At 37.1% G+C, this 26529-nt stretch overlaps 1 protein-coding gene across 1 annotated transcript in view; it reads left to right on the top strand.

The window, feature by feature from the left end:
- Positions 1–17269, top strand: part of LOC116481696 (stabilizer of axonemal microtubules 2) — a 38469-nt gene extending 21200 nt beyond the window's left edge. The window contains exon 3 of the mRNA XM_032174472.2: positions 16251–17269. Within this exon, the coding sequence (XP_032030363.1) occupies positions 16251–17194 (944 nt within the window). The 3' untranslated portion in view covers positions 17195–17269. The remainder of the gene's footprint in view (positions 1–16250) is intronic.
- Positions 17270–26529: the final 9260 nt, after the last annotated feature.

The raw sequence follows: 26529 nt of genomic DNA, 5'->3' as shown, positions 1-26529 counted from the left end.
ACATAGTAGGTACCCAATATTTGTTCAGTGAGTGATGAACAAAAATCCTCTTAAGTCTATACTTTTCATTTGGACTGACCTTTTTTGATCTCTCTGTATATTGTCAGTTAGGTGGATTAAGTATTATATTTACTCATTATTTTATTTAAACTGTTTATGTACTATATTCAAGGTACAATCTTGATGTTAAGTATAAAAATGTCAATAAGTTTGTGAACCCCAAATATCTGAGGTCTCAGTTAATTTAGAAAGTTTATTTTGCCAAGGTTGAGGGCGCGTGCCAGTACCACAGCCTCAGGAGGTCCCAATAATATGTGCCCAAGGTGGTCAGAGCACAGTTTGGTTTTATACGTTTTAGGGAGACACACATCAATCAACATATATGTACGATGAATATTGGTTTGTTCCGGAGAAGCGGGACAACTCGAAGCTGGGAGGGAGCTTGCAGGTCATAGGTAGATAAGAGACAAATGGTTGTATTCTTTTGAGTTTCTGATGAGCCTCTCCAAAGGAAGCAATCAGGTATGCATTTATCTCAATGAGCAGAGGGGTGACTTTGAATAGAATGGGAGACAGATTTGCCCTAAGCATTTCCCAGCTTGACTTTTCCCCTTAGCTTAGTGATTTTGGGAATCCAAGATTTATCTTCCTTTCACAAGTTGAAGTTCCTACTTTCAAGGAATTCAGACATCATATTTCTATAATTTAGAGTTTTAAAAATGCTCTGTAATAACTTTAGATTTTGGTGTTAGCCATTTTCATTTCATTTCAGATACAGCTCATTCTTATATAGCAAAGGTGGAGACTTTCCAATTTTTAGTCTAATATTTATATTTTTAACATTTCAGGCATTCCTTGCAGTAATAATATTTTGGTGACTCTAGTTACTTGTGTAGGTGTATGGCTCTTCCACAGATGGAAGATTTTACTTAGTCCTCAGATTTTGGTATGCAGTAGTGCAATCTAGAAGTGTTAAAACTGCAGACTCCAGAGCTCCATCTACAAGAGCCAGTAGAGGAGTGGGTCTCAGGAAACTGCATTTTTAACGAGCATTGCTGGTGATTCTGTTGCCACTGATTCAGTGCAGTAGGTCAGGAACTGGACTGCTCAATGAGGATGACATGGAACATAAAACAGAGAAGGTCTTTGCTTTACTGTTGTTTATAGTCTTGTGGGAAAGTCCAGAAATAAAAATCTCAGATAAATAGATAATTATGGATTATGATAAATGAGATGAAGAAATTGAATAACTGGTTGAGACTGATTAAATTGGAATGGTTCTTTTTCACTTTATTAATATTTCTTTCTTGATGCCTTAATGGTTCATATTAGAGATTTGAAATAAATTTTACAATATTTGTATTATTGAACAAAGATTTTGCTTTTAACCAGTTCTAAATGTAGAAATTGAGAAAATTTAACCTGCCATATCTTTCTTTTAAAAGGCAGTTGCTTTCCAATTCTGGATTTCCCCTACTGACTGATTCAAGTAAGCCTTAATAGTTTAAAAAAAAAAGGAAAGCAATGTCCCAAAGGTCTAAAATGCCAATAAAACTAAAATATTCATTTCTTAAATTGTCTTCTCTTCACTTAGTAAGACATTGGATCTTTTCTCTGTATTTTCACTGGGAAACTAGCAGTATTTCTAAGTCATAATCTAGGAGCTCGAAACTCTTGCTTGACTCTCTCATGTTGACTGTGTTGACTAAGCAGTAGAAAATGGATTTAGCCCTACAAACAAAGAAGCTTTCTGTACCTTTGTAGTACAGGACGTGACTGTGTAAAGAGGTGTCTGAACTTGTACAAGATTTTGGATCCTTTATAGCAGTACAGTTGTAGCTCGCTTAGATGACTGCCAGAGTTGGCAGGAAGCCTGCCCTGAAGGAGTAGGATTCTAGACACATCCAATGTTTCAGGATATATCAGATGAATAAGACTGCATTTCAGGATATATCAGATGAATAAGACTGCATTCACCATAGAAAGCGGCTTGGGTTTGGAGGTATACTTTCTAACACTTGTCTAACCAGAGAAACTGAGAGTTCTAAGCTTTTGCTTTGCTTTTCCCTTCCTGATTCCCCCACTTCCTGACTGCATTTTAGCCTATCCCCCTCTAGCTTGTATTTGGAAAGAGCAAAGAACAACTCACATGTCTTGAGAAGCAGAGGTATGTGATTTCTACTACTCTTCATCCATTAAATAAAAAGTTAATAAGCATTTATTAAGCATCAAGCACTATACTAGACACCTGGGATACAGTGGTGACCAAATGCAGTCATGATCTCTGTGCTGACAGATACTACAATCTATTAGAAATGGCAATCAAAAACATTACTCAAAATAAGTCTAAAATTGCAACAGCGATAAAATCTACGAAGGACAGGCACAGGTACCTTGACAGCCAGAACAAGAGTTTGACTTTATCAGGTGAATGAGAAAAATGAGTCAAAACCTGAAGGATGTTAAATTAACTGGATTAAGAGGGGGAAGGAAATGCATTCCAAGCAGGGAGAGAGAGAGTAGCATGTAGCAGGAAGGAGCATGGAAAGGAGAAAATTATCAAAGAAAACCAGGTGGAACAGAGAAAGCAAGAGGAAGCACAGTGAGAGTTGAGGCTAGTGAAGGTGGCCAGGCAGAGCCTTTAAGCCATGTTCCATATTGTCTATGTCCTTACAGTAATAAGCCATGAAGGTTTCTTTTTCTGTCTTGTTTTTTTGGTGGAGGGTGGAGTGGGGGAGGAAGGGAGGTAAGGAAGAGGCTAGGGAGAGGAGGGCAAGAATGACCTGATCAGATTTACATGGGAAAGAATTACTTCGAGCTGTATTAGGGAAGTGGCAGTGCTGGAAACCAGACTGAAATGGATTGGAGTGGGTGAGAAAACAGTTAATTAGTCTAAGAAGTTATGTTGTGAATAGAAGAATTCAGTGAGGGTTTTGGGTTTCTTTGGGAAACTTACAGACATAAGCAGCAAATACTGATTAACACAAGATAGTTTAATCACAAAATGAGTCAAATGCCAATAGAGTCCAGAAGAAAAAAGCAATCCGTGAAGTCTTGGGGTAGTAATAGTAGTGGCTACCATATTGATCTTACTATGTACCAAGCAGTTTCCGGCATCACACTTTGTGATTTCAAATTATATTACAAAGCTATAGTAACCAAAATAATATGTAGTACTGGCATAAAAATAGACATATAGATCAATGAAACAGAATAGAAAACCCAGAATAAACCCAAGCATATTACAGCCAGCTAATTTTTGACAAGGGTGCCAAGAATACACAATGGAGGAAGAATAGTCTTTTCAATAGTGTTGGCTTGCACACACACAGGCCACAGACCCCATAAAGCAACTACACAATCGAGACTACAAAGGAACTATGTATGACAGGAACAAAACCCCACATTATCTATCATCTATCTATCTATCTATCTATCTATCTATCTATCTATCTATCTATCTATCTATCTAATCTATCATCTCTATATCTATATATAGATATATAGATATTTTTTTGAGATGGAGTCTCGCTCTGTCACCCAAGCTAGAGTGCAGTGGCACGATCTCAGCTCACTGCAACCTCTGCCTCCCAGGTTCAAGCAATTCTCCTGTCTCAGCCTCCCACCACCATGCCCAGCTAATTTTCGTATTTTTAGTAGAGACCATATTGGTCAGGCTGGTCTTGAACTCCTAACTTCAAGTGATCTGCCCACCTCAGCCTCCCAAAGTGCTGGGATTACAGACGTGAGCCACCATGCCCGGCCCCCACGTATCAATATTAACCTTGAATGTAAATGGCCTAAATGCTCTTCTTAAAAGACCCAGAGTGGCAAATTGGATTAAGAAAAAAAAAAAAAACCACCCATCCTTCTGCTGTCTTTGAGAGACCCATCTCACATGCAGTGACACACATAGGCTCAAAGTAGATGGATAAAGATCTACCACACAAATAGACAACAAAAAAAGCAGGAGTTGTTATTTTTGTATCAGATAAAATTGACTTTAAACCAACAACAGTAAAAAGGGGCAAAGAAGGGCATTAATTACATAATAATAAAGAGTGCAGTTCAATGAGAACACCTAACTATCCTAAATGTATTATAAATGCACTCAGATTTATAAAACAAATGTTTCTAGACCTCAGAAAAGACTTTGACAGTCACACTAAAACAGTGGGAGACTTCAACACCCCACTGACAGCATTAGACAGATCATCAAAACAGAAAACTAAGAAATTCTGGACTTGGCTGGGTGCAGTGGCTCACGCCTGTAATCCCAGCACTTTGGGAGGCCGAGGTGGGTGGATCACGAGCTCAGGAGATCGAGACCATCCTGGCTAACACGGTGAAACCCCGTCTCTACTAAAAAATACAAAAAAATTAGCCAGATGTGGTGGCGGGCGCCTGTAGTCCCAGCTACTCGGGAGGCTGAGGCAGGAGAATGGTGTGAACCCAGGAGGCGGAGCTTGCAGTGAGCCAGGATAGCGCCACTGCAGTCCTGCCTGGGCGAAAGAGCGAGACTCCGTATCAAAAAAAAAAAAAAAAAAAGAAATTCTGGACTTAAATTCAACACTTGACTAATTGGACATAATAGACATCTACAGAATACTCCACCTAACAACCCTGGAATATACATTCTTCTCATTTGCGCATGGAACATACCCTAAGTTTGACCACATTCTCAGTCATAAAGCAAGTCTCAATAAATTCAAAAACACTGAAATAATACAAAGTATCTTCTCAGACCACAGTAGAATAGAAATAGAAATCAGTACCAAGAAGAAATCGCAAAACCACACAAATACATGGAAACTAAACAACTTGCTCCTGACTGACTTTTGGGTAAACAATGAAATTAAGGCAGAAATTTAAAAAGTATTTGAGGCCAGGCATGGTGGCTCATGCCGTAATCCCAACACTTTGGGAGGCTGAGGTGGGCGAATCATGAGATCAGGAGTTCGGGACCAGCCTAGCCAACATGGTAAAACCCTGTCTCTACTAAAAATACAAAAAAGTAGTTGGGCATGGTGGCAGGCACCTGTAATCCCAGCTACTTGGGAGGCTGAGGCAGGAGAATCGCTTGAGCCCGGAGGCAGAGGTTGCAGTGAGCTGAGATTGTGCCACTGCACTCTAGCCTGGGCAATGGTGCAAGACTCCATCTCAAAAAAAAAAAGTATTTGAAATAAATAAAAATAGAGACACAACATACCAAAACTACTGGGATGTGGCAAAAGCAAGGTTAAGGGGAAAAGTTATAGTGCTAAATGCCTACATTAAAAAGATAGAAATATCTCAAATTAACAACCTAACCTTGCAACCAAAAGTACTAGCAAAATAAGAACAAACTAAACCCAAAGCTAGCAGAAGAAATAATTAAAATCAGAGCAGAAATGAATGAAATTGAGACCCCCAAAACCATACAAAAGATCAATGAAGCAAAAAGTTCACTTTTTGAAAAGATAAACAAGATTACAGACCACTAGCTAGATTAACAAAAAAAAAGACATCCAAATAAGCACAATCAAAAGTGACATCACAACTGATCCCACAGAAATACAAAAGATCCTCAGAGAATATTATGAACATCTCTAGGTACACAAACTAGAAAGTCTAGAGGAAATAGATAAATTCCTGGAAACACAAATTCCCAAGATTGAATCAGGAAGAAACAGAAATCCTGAACAGATGAATAACTAGTAAGGAAATTGAATCAGTAGTAAGAAACCTACCAACCAAAAAAAAAAAAAAAAAACCAGCCCTGGACCAAATGCATTCACAACTGAATTCTACCAGACATACAAAGAACAGCTGGTACCAATCCTACTGAAAGTATTCCAAAAAATTGAGGAAGAAGGACTCCTCCCTGACTCATTCTATGAGACTAGTATGGTTCTGATACCAAAATCTGACAAAAACACAAAAAAGAAAACTACATTTTCCCTGAACACAGATGAAAAAATCCTCAAAAAATACTAGCACACCAAATCCAGCAGCACATCAAAAAGTTAATTCACCACGGTCAAGTGGGTTTTATTCTTGGGATGCACGGATGGTCCAACATATGCAAATCAATAAATGTGATTCACCACATAAATAGAATTAAAAACAAAAATCATATGATCATCTCAATAGCTGCAGAAAAAGCATTTGATAAAATTCAACATCCCTTCATGATAAAAACTCTCAACAAACTAGGCACTGAAGGAACATACCTCAAAATAATAAGAGCCATGTATGAGAAACCCAGAGCCAACATCGTACTGAATGGATAAAAATCTGGACGCATTCCCTTTGAGAACTGGAACAAGAAAAGGATGCCCACTCTTATCACTCATATTCAACATAGTATTGGAAGTGCTAGCTGAAGCAATCAGGCAAGAGAAGGAAAAGGCATCCAAATAGAAAAAGAGGAAGTCAAATTATCTCTCTTGGCTGACAGTATAGTTTATACCTAAGAAACCCTAAAGATCCTGCCAAAAGACTCCTAGACCTAATAAACGACTTCAGCAAAGTCTCAGGATACAAAATCAATGTACAAAAATCAGTAGCATTTCTATACACCAATAATATTCAAGCTGAGAACCAAATCAAGAACATAATCCCATTTACAGTAGCCACACACACTCACAGTACCTGGGCATACATCTAACCAAGGAGGTGAAAGATCTCTACAAGGAGAAAGAAATCATAGACTACACAAATGGAAAAGCATTCCATGATCATGGATAGGAAGAGTCAATATCACTAAAATGTCTACTACCCAAAGCAATCTACCAAATTAGCAATATCACTTTTTTACAGAATTAGAGAAAAACGATTCTAAAATTTATATAGAACCCAAAAAGAGCCTGAATAGCCAAGGCAATCCTAAACAAAAAGAGTAAAGCCAGGGGCATTACATCTCCCAACTTCAAACTATACTACAAAACTGCAGTAACCAAAACAGCATGGTATTGGTACAAAAATAGACACATAGACCAATGGAACAGAATGGAGACCCCTGAAATTAAGCCAGATACCTACAACCAACTAATTGTCAACAAAACTGGCAAAAATTAACAATGGGGAAAGGACTCCCTATTCCATAAATGATGCTGGAAAAACTGGCCAACCATATGCAAAAGGATGAAACTGGATGCCTACTTCTCACTATATACAAAAATTAATTCAAGATGGATTAAAAGCTTAAATGTAAGACCTCAAACTATAAAAATCCTAAAAGAAAACCTAGGAAATACTCTTCTAGACATTGCCTTAGGCAAAGAATTTATATCTTAAATGCTCAAAAGCAAATGCAATAAAAATGGACAAAATGGGATTTAATTAAAGAGCTTCTGCACAGGAAAAGAAACTATCAACAGAGTAACAAACAAGCTACATAATAGGAGAAAATATCACAAGCTATGCATCCAACAAAGGATTAATATCCAGAATCTATAAGGAAGTTAAATAAATCAACAAGAAAAAATAACATTAAAAGGTGGGCAAGGGACATGAAAAGACACTTCTCAAAAGAAAACATACAAGTGGCCAACAAACACATGAAAAAATTCTCGACATCACTAATGATCAGATGAAAACCACAGTGAGATACCATCTCAAACCAGTTAGAATGGCATTCAGCCAAGCAATCCCATTACTGAGTATATACCCAAAGGAAAATAAATCATTCTATCTGCACTTGTACATTCATTGTAGCACTTTTCACAATAGCAAAGACATGGAATCAACCCAGGTACCCATCAATGGTAGATCAGATAAAGGAAATGCAGTATGTATATACCATGGAATACCATGCAGCCATAAAAAAATGAAATCATGTTATTTGCAAGAACAAGGATACAACTGGAGGTCATTATTCTAAGTAACTTAACACAGAAACAGAAAACCAAATACTGCATGTTCACAGTTGTAAGTGGGAGCTAAACTTTAGGTATACATGGACACAGAGATGGAAACAATAAACACTGGAGATTCCAAAAGGAGAAAGGGAGAGGAGGGCGCAAAGGTTGAACAACTACCTGTTGGGTACTGTGTTCACAAATTGGATGATGGAATCATTAGAAGGCTAAACCTCAGCATCACGTAATATACCCAAGTAACAAACCTTCACATATAATCCTTGAATCTGAAATGAAAATAAATGAAGTAAATGGTATTGGGAAAACTGAATATCCACATGTGAAAGAATGAAGTTGAGTCTTTTCTTATTCCATACACAAAAACCAATCTAAAGTGAATTGAAGACTTAAACACAAGACCTGAAACCATAAAATTCCTAGAAGAAAACATGGGAAATTTCTTTGACTTTGACCTTGCCAGTGGTTTTTTGGATATGACTCCGAAAACACAGGCAACAAAAATGAAAATAGACAAATGGATTACACCAAACTAAAAAGTGTCTGTACAGCAAGCAAACAATCAACAACAACAAAAAAATGCAACCTATGAATTGGTAGAAAATATGAGCAAACCATGTATCACATAAAGGGTCAATATTCAAAAAAATAAGGAACTTACCCAACTTAATAGCAAAATTGACCAAAGTACCTGAGTAAACATTTTTCCAAAGAAGACATACAAATGGCCAATAGATATATGAAAAGGTACTCAACGTCACCAATCACCAGAAAAATGCAAATAAAAACCACAATGAGATATGATGTCTATTATAGAAAAGATAAAAGATTACAAGTGTTAGGATATGGAGAAAAAGGAATCCTTGTACACTGTTGGTGGGAATGTGAACTGGTATAGCCATATGGAAAGCAATATGAAGTTTTCTCAAAAATTAAAAATGGAACTTTCATATGATCCAGCAACTTCCCCTCTGGTGTATACCCAAAGAAAATGAAATCAGTATCTTGAAGAAATAGCTGCACTATTATTTATTGCAGCATTATTCACAATAACTTAGATAAGAAACAACCTAAATTTGCATCGATCAATGAATAAATAAATGTGATGTGTAAATATATGTCTGAATATATATATAGTACACATTATATTCCATTATATATTATGTAATAATATACATAATGTATACATCTAAAAGAGTTGAATACATAGAAGCACAGGATAGAACGATGGCTACCAGGGGCAGGGAAGTGGGGGAAATTGGGAAATATTGGGCAAGAGGTATAAAGTTGAAGTTGTATAGGATGAATAAATCTAGAGATCTGATGTACAGCATCATGACTCTAGTTAATAATACTGTACTGTATACTGGAAATCTGCTGAGAGTGTATTTCAGGTGCTCTCACCACACACACACATGCACACACATGCATACACACGCAAAGGTTACTTTGAGGAGATGGATATGTTTTTCACTTTAGTATTGATTTTACTGTGTGTGTATATATAAAACTCATGTTAATTTTAAATATATACAATTTTTATTCAAAAATAAAATATGGACTATATAAAAAGAAACTTTATAATTGGGAATTTAAAAAAACAATAGCATGAAAAATGAAATTGCCAGTCTATAAATAAATATGAGATATCATCAGGGGAAGACATAATTCACTGGAAAATTAGTGGAACAAACAGTACTTCAAGAATTTATACGTGGTGAGTTATCACTTCAGGCCAGGCTGGGAATGCATCAGAGACTAGTAAGTATTGATATACAGAAAGAGGAGGAATATTCTAAAAACTGGTATGAAATGAGTAAAAAAGCATAGAACCAAAAAATAAAAGTTATTCAGTACACATGGTGAGGACCAGAAGGTTTCAGGGATGAGAGATTGGGGTGTAATTCTATAAAGGTAGATTGAGATCAGTTTGGGAAGAACCTTGATTGCCAGGCTGAGGGGCTTGACATAAGTATAGATTTTTTAAAATCTTCTTTTAAGGGCACCAGACAGCTGTAGAAGCAAAAAATTAAAATTTCAGAGATAGGAGCCCTTCCTCAGTGAGTTGATATGGCCAACCATTTACTTCTCTGGGAACACTTGTCAAGTCTAGGCCTATGCTGAGGATTGAGCTTGACATAAGCAGAGAAACTCTAGTAGGGGAAAGAGAAAGCAGTGGAACACTTGAATGTGGGCTGATAGGACTAACTGAAATCTAGAAGAGCCCTAGATACATGGCTGGTTTTCAATGTGAGACATTCACTGCATGTTTGCAGGGAAGGGAGTATGGTGTGCTGAGATGCTGGGCCAGAAAAATCCCACAGGAATATCCCACAGTCTTATTTGCGAGTAAATGCTTAGGAGAGAGTTCCACTAGAATAAGGGCCTTACTACAAACACACCTCACGTCTTGTTCTTGAGGCATTTGAAACTAGAGTAAGACTATGTCTAACTAAAGGCACCATTGAGCCCTAATCTAGCTCAGATTCTGGTAAGAATGAGGTGATCTGCCCTGTATTTTACCATAGGAAAGAACAAATTGTCTCCTGTTGAAAATAACATTGATTTTAGTTTTTATGATTCTCTTATACACAACGTCCAGCATATAGTAAAATGTTATGAGGCCTATGAAGAACCAGGAAATATTTGAAGAGATAATGGTCAAGACTTTTCCAAAATTGATGAAAGAATCAGCCCACAGATTCAAGAAGCTCAGCAAACTCCAAAATAAACACATAGGAAACCACCCTAGACAACTATTGTCAAACTTCGGAAAACCAAGTAAAGATAAAGTCTTAAAAGTAGCAAGTGAAAAACTATACATTATCTACAAAAAGAAAAAGTTATATCTGACTTTTAAACAGAATGATACGTGACTTTTCAACAGAAGCTATGGAAGTTAAATGACAGTGAAATGACACTTTAAAAGTGCTAAAGGTGCCAGAAGGATCTAGAATTTTAAAGCTAGCAAATCTGAGAATTGTATATCTAGTAAAAATTCCCTTTAAAAATTTAAGCAAAGTAAAAATGTTTTCAGACAAAAAAGAAAAAGCTGAGATACCTACTACAAAAAGTATTAAAGGAAATTGTTCAGTTAAAAGGAAACATTCCAGATAGAAGCATGAAATGCAGGAAGGAATGAAGCACACAAAAAGGGTAAATATGTGGGTAAATATAAAAGAATATTGACAACTTAAAGTCAAAATTACTATATTATGTTTTTACACAAATATAAAAGTAAAATATGTTAGAACAGTGGTACAAAAGGCAAGAGGAGTTAAATAGAATTAAATTGCTTACAGGTTCTGTCATGCTAGATGTGGTAAAGTTTGAGCCAGAAAAATCTCATAACAAGTCAAAAATTCATTTTTATTTTTAAAACATAGAAAGATAAAATTCTAATAGTAAAGTAGAATAATAAAAATGCCATTTATTAATACAAAAGAAGGCAGGAAATAAGGGGTATGGGAACAAAGAAGGGAAAAATCAAAAGCAAATAGCAATACAGTCAACTTAAGCCCAGCTAGATCATTACGTTAAGTGTAAATGAACAAAATATTTTGATTAAAACTCAAAGATTGATTTTTCACACATTAAAAAGATATTATTTTTAAAAATATGCCAATAATTTACAACTTACATAAAATGGATAAATTTTTTGAAAAATACAATTTACCAAAAGTAACCCAAGAAGAAATAAAAAGTCAAAATAGCCCTATATCTGTAAAGGAAATTGAATTTGTGGAATTGAAGGTGTAATTTTAAACCTCACCATAAAGAATTCCAGAATTTTCAGATTCTGTGTAGGGTGCAGAAAGTCGGAAAGATTATGTCACCAACATAACAATAAGAAAAAGCCAGATAATCTACAAAATCATAAATGTGTATGAATCCTTTAGAAACCTGAGATCACAGGTTAACCAATTAGCCTGACATTAAGGAAAAACAACTTCCACCCAGTTGAGACAGGAGGCAAGCACTGTTTCACCCAAAGCAGGGCATAGAATGAAGACTAGCTGTTACAAAAATGGATAAAATAATTCATTTACATCTTTAGTTGCTAAAGACTTGAGTGTGAACTACTGTGAGAGTATAGAAGCTCTGAGAACTTCAGACACTGAAGGGGGAGTTCAAAACCACTCATAGACTCTTCCCTATGGATGTTCACTCTGTGATCATCAGAAAGATTGGGAGAAAGGGTGGAGGCCACAGAAAGTTTCCTTCATAGTGCAGCCATGGAGAAAAGAATGGTTGTTGCTGCAAAAGAAAAAAAAAAGCAGGAAGCTCCATTTGAATGACTCTAACCTACAGAAAAAAAGCATTAATCCACTGCAGGAGAGGCATCACTCTGACAACCCCAATGAATGAGTGAAGATGTATTTTACCTTGAGGAAAGATAAAGGAAAAACAACAACAAGAAGCAAAATAAAACCAAACCTTGAACATGAAGAAAGAACAGGAAACCGTCTTGGGATCAACTATTAGAGACCTACTACATCAAGTGAAGGAGCAGGTGCACTGAGAGAGCCCTGCTTCTGAGACCCAGGGGCACAGGGACTGCCTAAGACTGAAGCTGAACCAGGACAACAGAGAAACCACCACACACTCACCTTCCATTTCCCAAACACAAAATTCTAAATGTGTATGCCCTTAACACTTGAGCTTCAAATACACAAAACATAAATTTATAGTACTAATATAAGAAATGTAAAAACATGCATTTTTAGTTGGAGACTTCAACACTCTCTTTAAGTAATCTATAGAACATAGATAGGAAATGAATAAGGATATAAAGACCTGAACAACACTATCAACAATGTTGTCCAAATTGACATTTGCAAAGCACTTCTGCCAACAATAATAGAATATATATTCTTTTCAAGTGCACATGAAACGTTCATTCAGATAAACTATATTTGGAGCCATAAAACAAACCTTAACAAATATAAAAGAATTGAAATCATGCAATGTGTGTTTTTGATCATAACAGGATTGAATTAAACATCAATAATAGAAAAAAAGTGGAAAAATCTCCAAATATTTGGAAATTACGCCGCAAATTTCTAAATAATGAATGGTTTTAAGCAAAAGTAAAAGAAATTAGAAAATATTTTGAATTTAATGAAGACATAGTATACCAAAATCTGAGAGATGCATCTAAAGCAATGCTTTGAGGAAAATTTATAGCATTTAAGGTTCATATTAGAAAAGAAAGTCTTAAATCAATAGTCTAAACCTTCATTGTATGAAACTAGAAAAATAAGAGCAAATTAAATCCAAAGCAAAGTAGAAGGAAATAAATGAGGATAACAGCAGCAATCAATAAATTTGAAAACAGAAAAACAATAGAGAAAAACAATGAAACCAAAAATTGGTTCTATTAAAAGATAATAAAGTTAATAAACCAAAAGAGAGAAGACACCAATTACAAATATCAAGAATGAAAGAGAATAGCACTACAGACCTTATAGACGTTTATTTTACATTGTGGCCTCTTCTTTTTTCTTCTTCTTATTTTCGACAATTTTATCAGGTTGCCATTCATTCCATATTTGCTTCAAGAAGGAAGAAATTAATATTTAGAAGGTAATATCAACAGTATTTGAAAACTACTTGAAAAGGAGAGAAGGTAATGAGGGAGAGAAAGTCAATTAAACAGAACCTTAGCCTGAGATGCCAAATTCATAATAGAAACTTTGTTGATATGTTATTTTCTGGGGAACGTGAGTCTGAGTGAGATAAGTAATTGGGGCATGCTAAGTTTGTATTTATCTGAGGGACATCCAAATAAAGATGTCTAGTAGGTGGATAAATATGTGGGTTGGTGTTTGAAGGGAGGTCTGAAGTAGGGATTCAAGTTTGGGAGTCACCATCTTACAGGTAGTATTAAAATCATGGGAGTAGATTGGTGATATGTAGATTGAAAAAGCTGAGGCCGAGGATGATGTCCCCTGACTTTCTAAAAGTAGTTTCCAATTCCTTGGTACCACAAGACACCACAGGGAGCAGTCCCAAGTACCAGGAAAAAGAACTAGCATAAGCAACTCAAGACTTTTGTCCTCAAAGAAGAACCTAGAACAGCTCACTATATTAAAATGGGATTGGAGCTGTGTATACAAATAGTGGGTAAGTGCATGCAGGCACTTCTTGGTCTTAAATCTGTTCAGAAGAGAATAAACTTTCTAACCAGATTTTAGTGGCTAGACATAAAAAGTGAGCTGAGGAAACATCTAACAAGGGCAATAGTGGAGCTGCCACATAACCAAACTGTATTGTTAGACATGGACAGCATTGTTTCTTTTCTTGTTTGTTTTTCCATAAGTATCATAAAACACTAAAAACAGATGATAAAGATTATGATGTTTTAAAGATACTGCTAGAATGTTATCAAATATTCCATAACAGATAATAAATATTCCAGGCATATGAGCATAGGCATATTTATAGGGAGAAAATCAATTTTCTGTAATTATGTAGAACTTACATTCATACTATTGTATGCTATCACATCCATCTCTCAGTGTCCAAATTCTTGCTTCCATTTTGAAAACCAAAGCTGGTTTGGTGAGGGAGAAATATTCTCTTCTGTTTACTCTCTTATAATGAAAATCTTTTTTCTCTTATTTGGCAGCAAGAATTCTCCCTATATGATTGTGTGGAACTATAAACCTTCAATAACATCTGTGATTCCTTTTAGTTAGTGAAAAATAGTGTTATACTTTTATACTGTAGTTTGCAAAGAAGAGAGATTCCCTCGTGGCACCTCAAGAAAAAAAGACTCTGGTAAAGCTTCATGTGAACTGAAAATGGAAAGCTATCAGGTGCCCAGGGAGCTTGAAGGAAGAGCTTTTCCCTTCATCTCCGCAATGAGCTACATGATTTCTCTCACAGCATCTTCACTTCCCGTCACTCATCTGCTCTGATTGCCACTTTACTCACTGGCCACCTCTGCCTAGTTATCATTTCTGTTTCTTTACAGGTCTGTTTTGAATGTAACTTCAGCTTTCCATAGCTCTTCAGCTCTACCTCCTGGCATCCTTTTCAATTCTCCCATTTCTGTCTCACTCATTATTTTCAATTTTAGGTTTACAAGAATAACAATGCTTGATCTAGCTCATCTTTTCTGTCAGTTTGTCTTAAAGGTCTCTGCTAGCCTAAAGGTCACGTATTCTTGAGTCAGGTACACTCTCTCATCCAGACATCAGTAACGTAATCATTTAGTCCAAAACTTGGCCATTTTGGCAGAAATGGATAAGCATTTTTTCTCTTCGAAGAAGATATCCACATAATAAGTTTTCAAGGTTTGACCTTTCTTGTAAATATTGCATAGACTTTAGTCCAGATTTTAGTACGTTATCTTGCATAATAAATTTCTGTCTTTTATAAATTAACTTTTGGTATTTAGAAATGCGTATTTTGGGGTGAAGTCAATTCTATGGTATTTCCTAGCTTACTATCTTCCTCATGGAGAAATAGAAAACACAAATAATCGTTAGTTGAAATATAAACATTTCATTTTTAGTGAAGTGTACCATTACCAACTTGTAATGGTGTTACAAGTCATCATTCTGTATACACCAGCGTGACCCAAAATGCTCCACATTCTAGGTAAACTACAGGAAGTAGGCTTAAGGTTATTGAACTTCCAAACCCCAGGTGTCTTCTCTGATGGTCACTTAAAATTCTACAATTTCAAACACCTCTGAAGGCATTCAGTTAAGGCCTCTGGCCTCTAGATGGCCCTCTATCTTTTGGGAATGCCTTAAAGTCCATTTCATGAGGGAAAGTTGAAGCCAGTGATCTTTCTGGGATAGCACAAGTTACCCTGTATCTTTGCTCAAGGAGTGCTTTCTGTAGGCTTCCTAGAGTATACCAGAATTAAAATTTTCTCTCCTTTCATGAGTCTCTCCAAAGCAAGGAATAATACCTGTATTACTATTGCCCACACGTGAAGGGCACTTGATTTTATTTCAAGCCCTGGATTTTAGACGTACCTTAGCATTTTGTGAGTTGTAGTTAAAATCCCAACCACTTCCTAGGAATACAACCATAATCTCCTAAACTCTGTCCTCACCTACAACACAGTCCTTTTGGCTTTCAAGAACTATCCACAATCAGGCTCAGATGTGCTTTTCCTTTGTTATGTAATCAGATGAATCTGAAAATGGAAAGTTATGTGTATTAAAGTGAGGAGATGGGTAGAGGAAGGTGGAAATGAAGAAAAAGAACAAATCTGAAAGGAATCAGAGAAACTGTATTCTGATACTATTGTTTAGATTTCTAAAGGAAATGGAAAGATGTTTGGCAATGAGAGAAGTCAGTTATGATTTTTAGAAGATGGTTGTTTTCTGCAGCATTTAAAACTGTTTTTGCTTTGTTTTAATTTTCAAGACGATTATAGAGCTTGGGACCTTCATAAAAGTGAACTTTATAAGCCAGAACAAACTTACCACCCCCCTACTGTGAAATTTGGAAATTCAACTACATTTCAGGATGACTTTGTTCCTCAGGAGATAAAGCCTAGGCAAAGCTTTAAACCCTCCTCTGTGGTCAAACGTTCTACAGCCCCTTTTAATGGTATTACAAGTCATCGCCTTGATTATATACCTCATCAGCTTGAACTCCAGTTTGAAAGGCCAAAAGAAGTTTACAAACCAACTGACCAACGCTTTGAGGATCTCACAACTCACCGGTATGACTTTCGGGGTCTTACTGGTGAAACTGCAAAAATCTGCAGACCTGTACACACCAGAGTGACCCAGAATGCTCGGTTTGAAGGAAGCACTGAATTCCATGAAAGTTTTCAACCATGGGAAATCCCACCACCTGAGGTCAAGAAAGTACCAGAGTATGTGCCTCCTAAAGGGAGCATGCTGTTAAACAGCACAAGCCATCTTGACTATGTTCCGTATCAGGCCAACCGTGTTGTTCCCATCAGGCCAGTTTCTCATAGAAGAAGTAACAGTTTTCCTTTCCAAGGAAAAAGCACCATGAGGGAAGATTTTCCAGCATGGGAAAGTTGTCATCAAGGACTTACTAAGAAGCAGCAGCAGATTCCCAACCCATCTGGAAAATTTGATGGTTTGAGCACTTTCAGATCTCACTATGTGCAACATGAATTGATTCCAACAGAGAGTTGCAAACCTTTAAATATTGCTTTTAAGAATTCTGTTCCATTTGATGATGTAACTATGTACCCTGTAGAGTACACACCAAAAAAACAGGAAATTTGCCCAGCTAGCTATCCCTCTCCTCCAGGTTATATTTTTGAAAATACAAATTCCCAAGGTCATAAATTCTTCTGCAAGATTACTCCCACAGTGAAGGCCTTCTAATAACCAAATTGTGCTTAACAGGAAGCTACTAGCAAGTTGTTGGTTTTCCAAGAGAAAACTCAATATTTTTAGTGAAAAAATTTATGATATAATAAATCTTTTTCTTTTTTTTTGAGAGGGAGTCTTGCTCTCTTGCCCAGGCTGGAGTGCAGAGGTGCAATCTCAGCTCACTGCAAGCTCTGCCTCCTGGGTTCACACCATTCTCCTGCCTCAGCCTCCTGAGTAGCTGGGACTACAGGTGCCCGCCACCACACACGGTCAATTTTTTGTATTTTTAGTAGAGATGGGGTTTCACCATGTTAGCCAGGATGGTCTCAATCTGCTGACCTCGTGATCCGCCCGCCTCGGCCTCCCAAAGTGCTGGAATTACAGGCGTGAGCCACTGCGCTCGGCCAATATAATAAATCATTTTTTATATTTTTAAACAAGAAAATTGGAAAATGTATTAAAAGGAATCAGAATCTTAAAACCATTTTGTATTGATATTTTAACCAAGATTGTTCTTTAATGTGCATTTTGGAAGGTTGAATAATATAGATTCCCATATGTACCATTTTAATACTCAACATACTGCTTAATAGCTTGTCCCCAGTCTATTATTTGTAATTCTGTTTATAATTATGGCAATTGTATGGTTATTCACATACCAGCTGTCATTTATCAAGCACATCAGGATTATCTAGGACAACACTGAAAATGATACATGGATTCCTCTTCCAAGGCAATAGGATTCATTTTACTGAGACTTCAGGGCATCTACATAGCATCCACTGAGTCAAGTTTTGGTTGGTGGTATACAGACTGCTGCACTGCTCCTCACCATGTTCAAGTTAGCAAGAGGCACTGTGGTATGGCAAGGAAAGGCTCTGTGTGCTGGGAATCGAAGGACTTGAGTTCAAGTTCTAACTAATTATTATTTTTAGAGACAGGGTCTCACTGTCAGCCATGTTGGAGTCCAGTGGCATGATCACAGCTTACTGCAGCCTCAGCCTCCTGAGCTCAAGTGATCCTCCTGCCTCAGCCTCCCAAGTAGCTGGGACTACAAGGGTGTGCCACCACACCTGGCTATTTTTTTTAATATACTTTGTAGAGACAGGTTCTTGCTATATTGGCCAGGCTGCTATTGAATCCTGCCTTGGCTTCCCAAAGCACTGGGATTACAGGCATGAGCCACTATACCCAGCCTGAGTTCAAGTTCTAATAATATAGATTTCTATTTGTACTACCTTAGACAGTGACTCATGTCTCTGAGCCTCAGTGTCTTTATTTGTAAAATGATGTCTGTTCTCAAAAACAGTTTGTTTTGAGCATCAGACCATATGGTACATTTTAATCCTTAAAGTAAAAGTATAAATGTAGGGGATTGTTAAAAAAATCACTCAATCTCTTTTTGTACTTGTTTTCTCCTTTTCAAGTCAGGATAATTACTTACCCAATCCTCATTTTCTGGCCTGTATCAAGGATTGTAAAATAACCTAATTTGCTTTGAACTTCTGAGTAGTATGTGAGGAGTCTTGTCCTTTAAAACTTCATGAGCACCTGAGAAATTCTTAACAGAGAATGGAAAGCTTGGAATGGGGTAAATACAATGGTTTCAATAACAGTATTTGCAGAAAGGAAAAAGTATTCGCTAGGGTAGGTAGTTTTAGGAAGACTGACAGCTCTGAAGAAATCTTTAGGGTAAATGTAGATAATTTTGCACCTAATTGCCAGGCCAAGTCACTGTTTAGAGGCAGAACCAGCCTCAGCAGGGGGCATAATCACCTGGTTCACCTCTTCCAGTGTGAAGATAAGTGATAAGGAAAGGAATGATGCTAGTAAGTATAGTAGAAACACTCTATTGCATTTATAAATGCTAAAAATTTCCTAATGAATTAAACTCTTATTGGGTGGTTTTTTTAATTAAATAATTGCATTATGGGAGAATATGATTTATTTTAGCATAAAGTGAATTTTAGTCTTTTATGGCTTCAGAATTATTTCAAAATATATTTTATTGAAAATCATTAATATTTGGTTATTTTAATTGTTCAAAAGTAACTTGTTCTTTTTTACATTTATTAGTAAAAGTATGGTGTGTGAAACTTTATATTTCTGTGCAACATTAATAAAATCAATAAAAGGAATGGATTTTCAAGATTTCTGTACCTAATTTTTTTTTAAAGACAGCATTTTAATAAAGTCCTGTCTAGGTTAACCTATACATAAGTAGATGTTCTTACTTTTTAAATACAAAACAATAATGTATAACCAGAATTAAAAATAAGGGAATACTACAGCACTCTGTCATCCCGTCCCATATTCCAATGCTGGATATTCAAATCACTCTGTAATTTAATAGGGGTGGTCCCCTCCCTGGACAAAGGTCACCCTTAATAAGACATCTACTAGAGTTTCCAGAGGCAATTTGCCATGGGATAAGGATTGAAGATGAATAATGGTGTTTCCCAATAATCTAACACTCAGTATAACAGGTGTGAAAATAGAGATTGAAACAGAGAACAATGTAAGACATTCAGCCTAGGAGTTCAGGAAAGTCTGCCTTACGGAGAGGATAGACAGGTGAGCTGAATCTTGGAAGATAAGTAGGAAATTGCCAGATCAAGAAAAATGGGAAGGTGGGAACAGCATAAAAGGGACCCTCTATCTCTGTGAAAGAGTTAAAGGGACTTCCAGGCTATGTTGGTGGAAAGCTAGCAATCCCTGAGTCATTCTCCTCTTAGGCCTCCTTGAAATACTATACGGGAACACACACAAAAAACATTTTAACAGGGCTGGAAACTAGTAATATTACTTAGCAACCTGCCAGATTCCACTATGCCAAACTTGGATAAATCTAATGAAGAAAGGAGGAAAATTCAGAGAAGAGTTGGTAGATTTCTACCCCAGCCCCATCCCATTTCCACCCTATCTCTCTGGAAACCCTTGTTGTGTAAAATGAGACCACGGACTGAAATTAGAAATAAAGGCCTTATGATTTATAAAAACTGCACAGACAATGTAAGGAGTGAACCCTAACCTAAACTATGGACTTTGAGTGGTAATGTGTCCATGTAAGTTCCTCAACTCTAACAAATGTACCACCCTGGCTGGGGGTGTTGATAGTGGGGGAGGCTGTGCATGTGTGTGGGAGGAGGGGCATATGGGAACTCTATATTTTCCACTCAGTTTTGCTGTGAACCTAAAACTGGTCTAAAAAAATAAAGTCTATTTTGAAAGTTTTCTTAAAAGCCCTTCAAGACAGGAGGGAGGTGTTCACTCAGAGGCTGGGAAACCCACATCCCAGCTTCTGAATATCTCACATTTGCAGGCTTGCTTTTATACAAAACTGTAATCTAAGGCCTTCTCTGAGAATCGCTGTGTGAGAGGGTCCTCATGATACTCAGGAAGCGGAGGGGAGACCTCTGAAAGTTCAACAGAGTCGAGGAAGTGAACCTTGCAATCATGAGTTAGTAACTTCAAAAACGCTGTTTAAAAACATGCTGATAACATGCTTTTCAAAGGGTTGCGGTGTCCAGTAAAACATCAGGACTCTTTCATTTTGTTCAAGTTTTTGCTTTTTTTCCCCTGTCATTCAATGCTCTTTTGCATGCAAGTGCAGATTTTCACCCTGTATCACAGACACACAACTTTCGTCAATACTACCCTCCCCAGCCTTCTCATAAACACAGCACACAGCTTGATAGATGCTCTCTAGGGTGGCCAGGGGCATTTCTCCATCCCATCCAATATCTGTGTTAAAACTTCTTTTTCTTGTCTTTTTTTTTTTTTTTTTTTTTTTTTGAGACGGAGTCTTGCTGTGTCACCCAGGCTGGAGTGCAGTGGTGTGATCTCAGTTCACTGCAACCTCTGCCTCTTGGGTTCAAGCGATTCTCCTGCCTCAGCCCCCTAAGTAGCTGGGATTTACAGGTGCATGCCACCATGCTCAGCTAATTTTTGTACTGTTAGTAGAGATGAGGTTTTGCCATGTTGGCCAGGCTTGTCTCAAACTCCTGGCCTCAAGCAATCCACCTGCCTCGGCTTCCCAAAGTGCTGGGATTACAGGCGTGAGCTACCGCGCCTGGCCAAGACTTCTTTAATTGTAGCCATCATGGAACTATAATGACTAACAAGGAAATGTGGCTGGGAGTTGCTTACAGACAGTAAGCAAGCAATAGCAAAACCAAAGCAAACCAAACCCAACCACAAAAACATAGGTAAAAGTTCTAAACAGATACTTCACCAAAAAAGATATGCAGATTGTGTCTTAATTTGCTAAGACTACTGTGAAAAGTACACAAACAGGGTGGCTTAAACAATAGAAATGTATTTATCTCTCAGTTCCAGAGACCACAGATCCAAAGATCAAGGTATTAACAGGGCTGGTTTTGAGGCTGTGTGGGAAAATCGGTTCCATTTTTTTTTGTCCTAGCTTCTGGTGGTTTGCTGGTGATCTTTGGGGTTCTTTGGCTTGTAGAGTTCTGCCTCTATCTTCACACAGTGTCCTCCTTGTGTGCATGCGTCTGTTTTCAAATTTCCCCTTTTTATAAGGACATCAGTCACATTGTATTAAGGCCCATCCTGATAACCTCATCTTAACTTGATCTTTTGCAATGACCCCATTTTCCAATAAGATTATATTCATAGGTAGGGAGGGTTAGAATTTCATTTTTGGAGGAGACACAATTTAACCCAGAAAAGATAGTGAAGAAACACATGAAAAGATGCTTAACATCAATAGTCATTATGGAAGTTCAAATTAAAACTGCACTAAGATACCACTACCTACCCACTAGAATGGCTTAAAGAAAAACAAAAGAAACCAAAAAACCACCGCACACACAAGCCTGATAATACCACATACTAGCAAGGGTCTGGGACAACTGGAACACTCACACATTGTTCATTAGAATGCAAAGTGGTACAGCTACTTTGGAAATCAGTTTAACAGTTTCTTATAAACATGCACATATCATATGAACCAGCAAACTCACCTCTAGGTGTTCATCAGAGAGAAGTGAAAATGTAGGTTTATGCAAAAACGTGTATATGAATGTTTATAGAACTTTATCTATAATCACCCCAAACTGGAAACAACCCACATGTCTTTCAACTTGTAAATGAGTGAACATCTATCCATATATAAAGCCAGTTCAAGGAACAAACAACATTTTGTTGTTTCAACATTTGTTGATTCACCCAACAGCATGCATGGAACTTAAATGTATTTTCATAAGTGAAAAAGGCCAGACCCAAAAGACTACATGTTATATGATTCAATTTGTATAAATTTCTGGAAAAGGCAAAACTATGGGGACAGAAAATAGTAAATGATTGCTAGGGGTGGGGGTAGAAGCAATTGACTACAAAGAAGCAGGACAAAAGAATTTGGGGTGGAGTGGAACTAAAAAACTGGTGGTAGATATAAAGCTCTGCATTTGTCAAAACCATTAGAATCCACCAAGTTAATTTTACAGTATGTAAATTATGAAAACTGTCACCCAGGACGTGGCATTCAGAAGAAAGGAGATTACCTAAGTGATTTTGGACAAGTGTTCAGATTGGCTACTATCTAAAGACAAAGACAAAAGCTAAAGACAAAAATAATTGTATATGAACATTGTACTCTAGTTTTTAATTTTTTTCTCTGACAGAGCTATGTGTTATCAATTCTAAACTATGAGTATAATAAGATTGAACTGAGAAAATATAGTGTAAATAATGAGAGCCAGGCTTCTATCAGAGAAATAAGTTACAAATAAGAAAAAGATGCAGATAGCACCATTCACAATAGCAAAGTCATGGAATCAACCCAAATGCCCATCAATGATACATTGGATAAAGAAAATGTCATACATATACAACATGGAATACTATGCAGCCATAAAAAGGAATGAGATCATGTTCTTTGCAGGGCCATGGATGGAGCTGGAAGTCTTTATCCTCAGCAAACTAATGCAAGAACATAAAACCAAATACTACATGTTCTCACTCACAAGTGGGAGCTGAAAAATGAAAACACGTGGACACGGAGGGGAACAACACTTACTGAGGTCTGTCAGGGGAGTGCGACGGGGGAGAGCATTAGGGAAAAGAGCTAAGGCAGGCTGGGCTTACTAATTAGGTGATGAGTTGATAGGTGCAGCAAACCACCATGGCACACGTTTACCTATGTAACAAACCTGCACATTCTGCACATGTACCCCAGAACTTAAAATAAAAAGATGCGGATTATAATGAACCCTATGGTGCTGAAATAGTGTGCAGGGTCTCAGTGTGAATTCATAGATACACAAAAAAATAGATGCGTGTGTGTGTGTGCATTCACAGGTTAGTATATATGCTCTGTATATATGGGCAGTTTAATCAGAGATGGAAATTGTAAGAAAGAACCAAAAAGAAATGCTATAGATTAAAAACGCTGTAACAAAAATGAAGAATGCCTTTGACAGGCTTTTTAGTAAACTGGATTCTGCTGAGGAAAGACATCTCTGAGCTTGAGAATATCTCATGGAAATCACCAAAACTGAAAAGGACAAAAAGATTGAAAAAAATACAGAGTATGCAAGAACTGTGAGACAACTGCAAAAGATGTAACATACATGTGATGGGAATTCCAGAAGCAGAAGAGAAAGAAACAGGAGAAATATTTGAAGCAATAATGGCTGAGAATTTCTCTCAATGTGAGACACCAAACCACAGATCTAGGAAGCTCAGAAAACATCAAGCAGGATAAATGCCCACAGAAAAACTACATGTAGCCACCTAAGTTACAAACTATGAAAAAAAAAAAATCAAAAGATGAAGAGAATATTCTGAAGGAACCCAGAGAAAAAAAAACCACCTTACCTATAGAGAAGTCAAGGTAAGAATTACATCCAACTTCTCAGAAATTGTGTAAGCAACAGGCGAGTGGAATGAAATATTTAAAGTGTTGAGAGAGGGAAAAAAAAAGCACCACCAACCTAGAATTCTATATTCTGTGAAATTACTCTTCATAAGTGAAGGAGAAATAAAGACTTTCTCAAACAAAAATTGAGGGAATTAGTTGCCAGTAAACCTGCCTTGAAAGAAATGTTAAAGAAAAGTTCCTTGGGAAGAAGGAAAATGATACATGTCAGTAACTTGGATGTGTATCAAGAAAGGAAGAGCATTGGAATAAGAATAAGTGAAGATAAAATGAAAACTTTTATTGTTCTTATTCTTAATTTATTTATAATCAAATATATTATTGCTAATTATTATTTTGAATAAATGATCTGTTTGATCAACAGAAACACACTTTAACACATTTTTTTTCTTTATTATACTTTAAGTTTTAGGGTACATGTGCACAACGTGCAGGTTAGTTACATATGTATCCATGTGTCATGTTGGTGTGCTGAACCCATTAACTCATCATTTAACATTAGGTGTATCTCCTAATGCTATCCCTCCCCCCTCCCCCCACCCCACAACAGGCTCCAGTGTGTGATGTTCCCCTTCCTGTGTCCATGTGTTCTCATTGTTCAATTCCCACCTATGAGTGAGAACATGCGGTGTTTGGTTTTTTGTCCTTGTGATAGTTTGCTCAGAATGATGGTTTCCAGCTTCATCCATGTCCCTACAAAGGACATGAACTCATCATTTTTTATGGCTGCATAGTATTCCATGGTGTATATGTGCCACATTTTCTTAATCCAGTCTATCATTGTTGGACATTTGGGTTGGTTCCAAGTCTATGCTATTGTGAATAGTGCCGCAATAAACATACGTGTGCATGTGTCTTTATAGCAGCATGATTTATAATCCTTTGGGTATATACCCAGTAATGGGATGGCTGGGTCAAATGGTATTTCTAGTTCAAGATCCCTGAGGAATCGCCACACTGACTTCCACAATGGTTGAACCAGTTTACAGTCCCACCAACAGTGTAAAAGTGTTCCTATTTCTCCATGTCCTCTCCAGCACCTGTTGTTTCCTGACTTTTTAATGATGGCCATTCTAACTGGTGTGAGATGGTATCTCATTGTGGTTTTGATTTGCATTTCTCTGATGCCCAGTGATGATGAGCATTTTTTCATGTGTCTTTTGGCTGCATAAATGTCTTCTTTTGAGAAGTGTGGGTTCATATCCTTCACCCACTTTTTGATGGGGCTGTTTGTTTTTTTCTTGTAAATTTGTTTGAGTTCATTGTAGATTCTGGATATTAGCCCTTTGTCAGATGAGTAGATTGCAAAAATTTTCTCCCATTCCGTAGGTTGCCTGTTGACTCTGATGGTAGTTTCTTTTGCTGTGCAGAAGTTCTTTAATTAGATCCCATTTGTCAATTTTGGCTTTTGTTGCCATTGCTTTTGGTGTTTTAGACATGAAGTCCTTGCCCATGCCTATGTCCTGAATGGTATTGCCTAGGTTTTCTTCTAGGGTTTTTATGGTTTTAGGTCTAACATGTAAGTCTTTAATCCATCTTGAATTAATTTTTGTATAAGGTGTAAGGAAGGGATCCAGTTTCAGCTTTCTACATATGGCTAGCCAGTTTTCCCAGTACCATTTATTAAATAGGGAATCCTTTCCCCATTGCTTGTTTTTGTCAGGTTTGTCAAAGATCAGATAGTTGTAGATATGCGGCATTATTTCTGAGGGCTGTGTTCTGTTCCATTGGTCTATATCTGTGTTTTGGTACCAGTACTATGCTGTTTTGGTTACCGTAGCCTTGTAGTATAGTTTGAAGTCAGGTAGCGTGATGCTTCCAGCTTTGTTCTTTTGGCTTAGGATTGACTTGGCAATGCAGGCTCTTTTTTGGTTCCATATGAACTTTAAAGTAGTTTTTTCCAGTTCTGTGAAGAAAGTCATTGGTAGCTTGATGGGGATGGCATTGAATCTATAAATTACCTTGGGCAGTATGGCCATTTTCACGATATTGATTCTTCCTACCCGTGAGCATGGAACGTTCTGCCATTTGTTTGTATCCTCTTTTATTTCATTGAGCAGTGGTTTGTAGTTCTCCTTGAAGAGGTCCTTCACATCCCTTGTAAGTTGTATTCCTAGGTATTTTATTCTCTTTGAAGCAATTTTGAATGGGAGTTCACTCATGATTTGGCTCTCTGTTATTGGTGTATAAGAATGCTTGTGATTTCTGCACATTGATTTTGTATCCTGAGACTTTGCTGAAGTTGCCTATCAGCTTAAGATTTTGGGCTGAGACGATGGGGTTTCCTAGATACAATCATGTCATCTGCAAACAGGGACAATTTGACTTCCTCTTTTCCTAATTGAATACTCTTTATTTCCTTCTCCTGCCTGATTGCCCTGGCCAGAACTTCCAACACTATGTTGAATAGGAGTGGTGAGAGAGGGCATCCCTGTCTTGTGCCAGT

The sequence above is a fragment of the Hylobates moloch genome, unplaced genomic scaffold (genome assembly GCF_009828535.3).
Source record: "Hylobates moloch isolate HMO894 unplaced genomic scaffold, HMol_V3 SCAFFOLD_14, whole genome shotgun sequence".
Classification (NCBI taxonomy): Eukaryota; Metazoa; Chordata; class Mammalia; order Primates; family Hylobatidae; genus Hylobates; species Hylobates moloch.
Note: the sequence above shows the minus strand (reverse complement) of the source record. Positions and strands in the feature narration are given on the sequence as shown.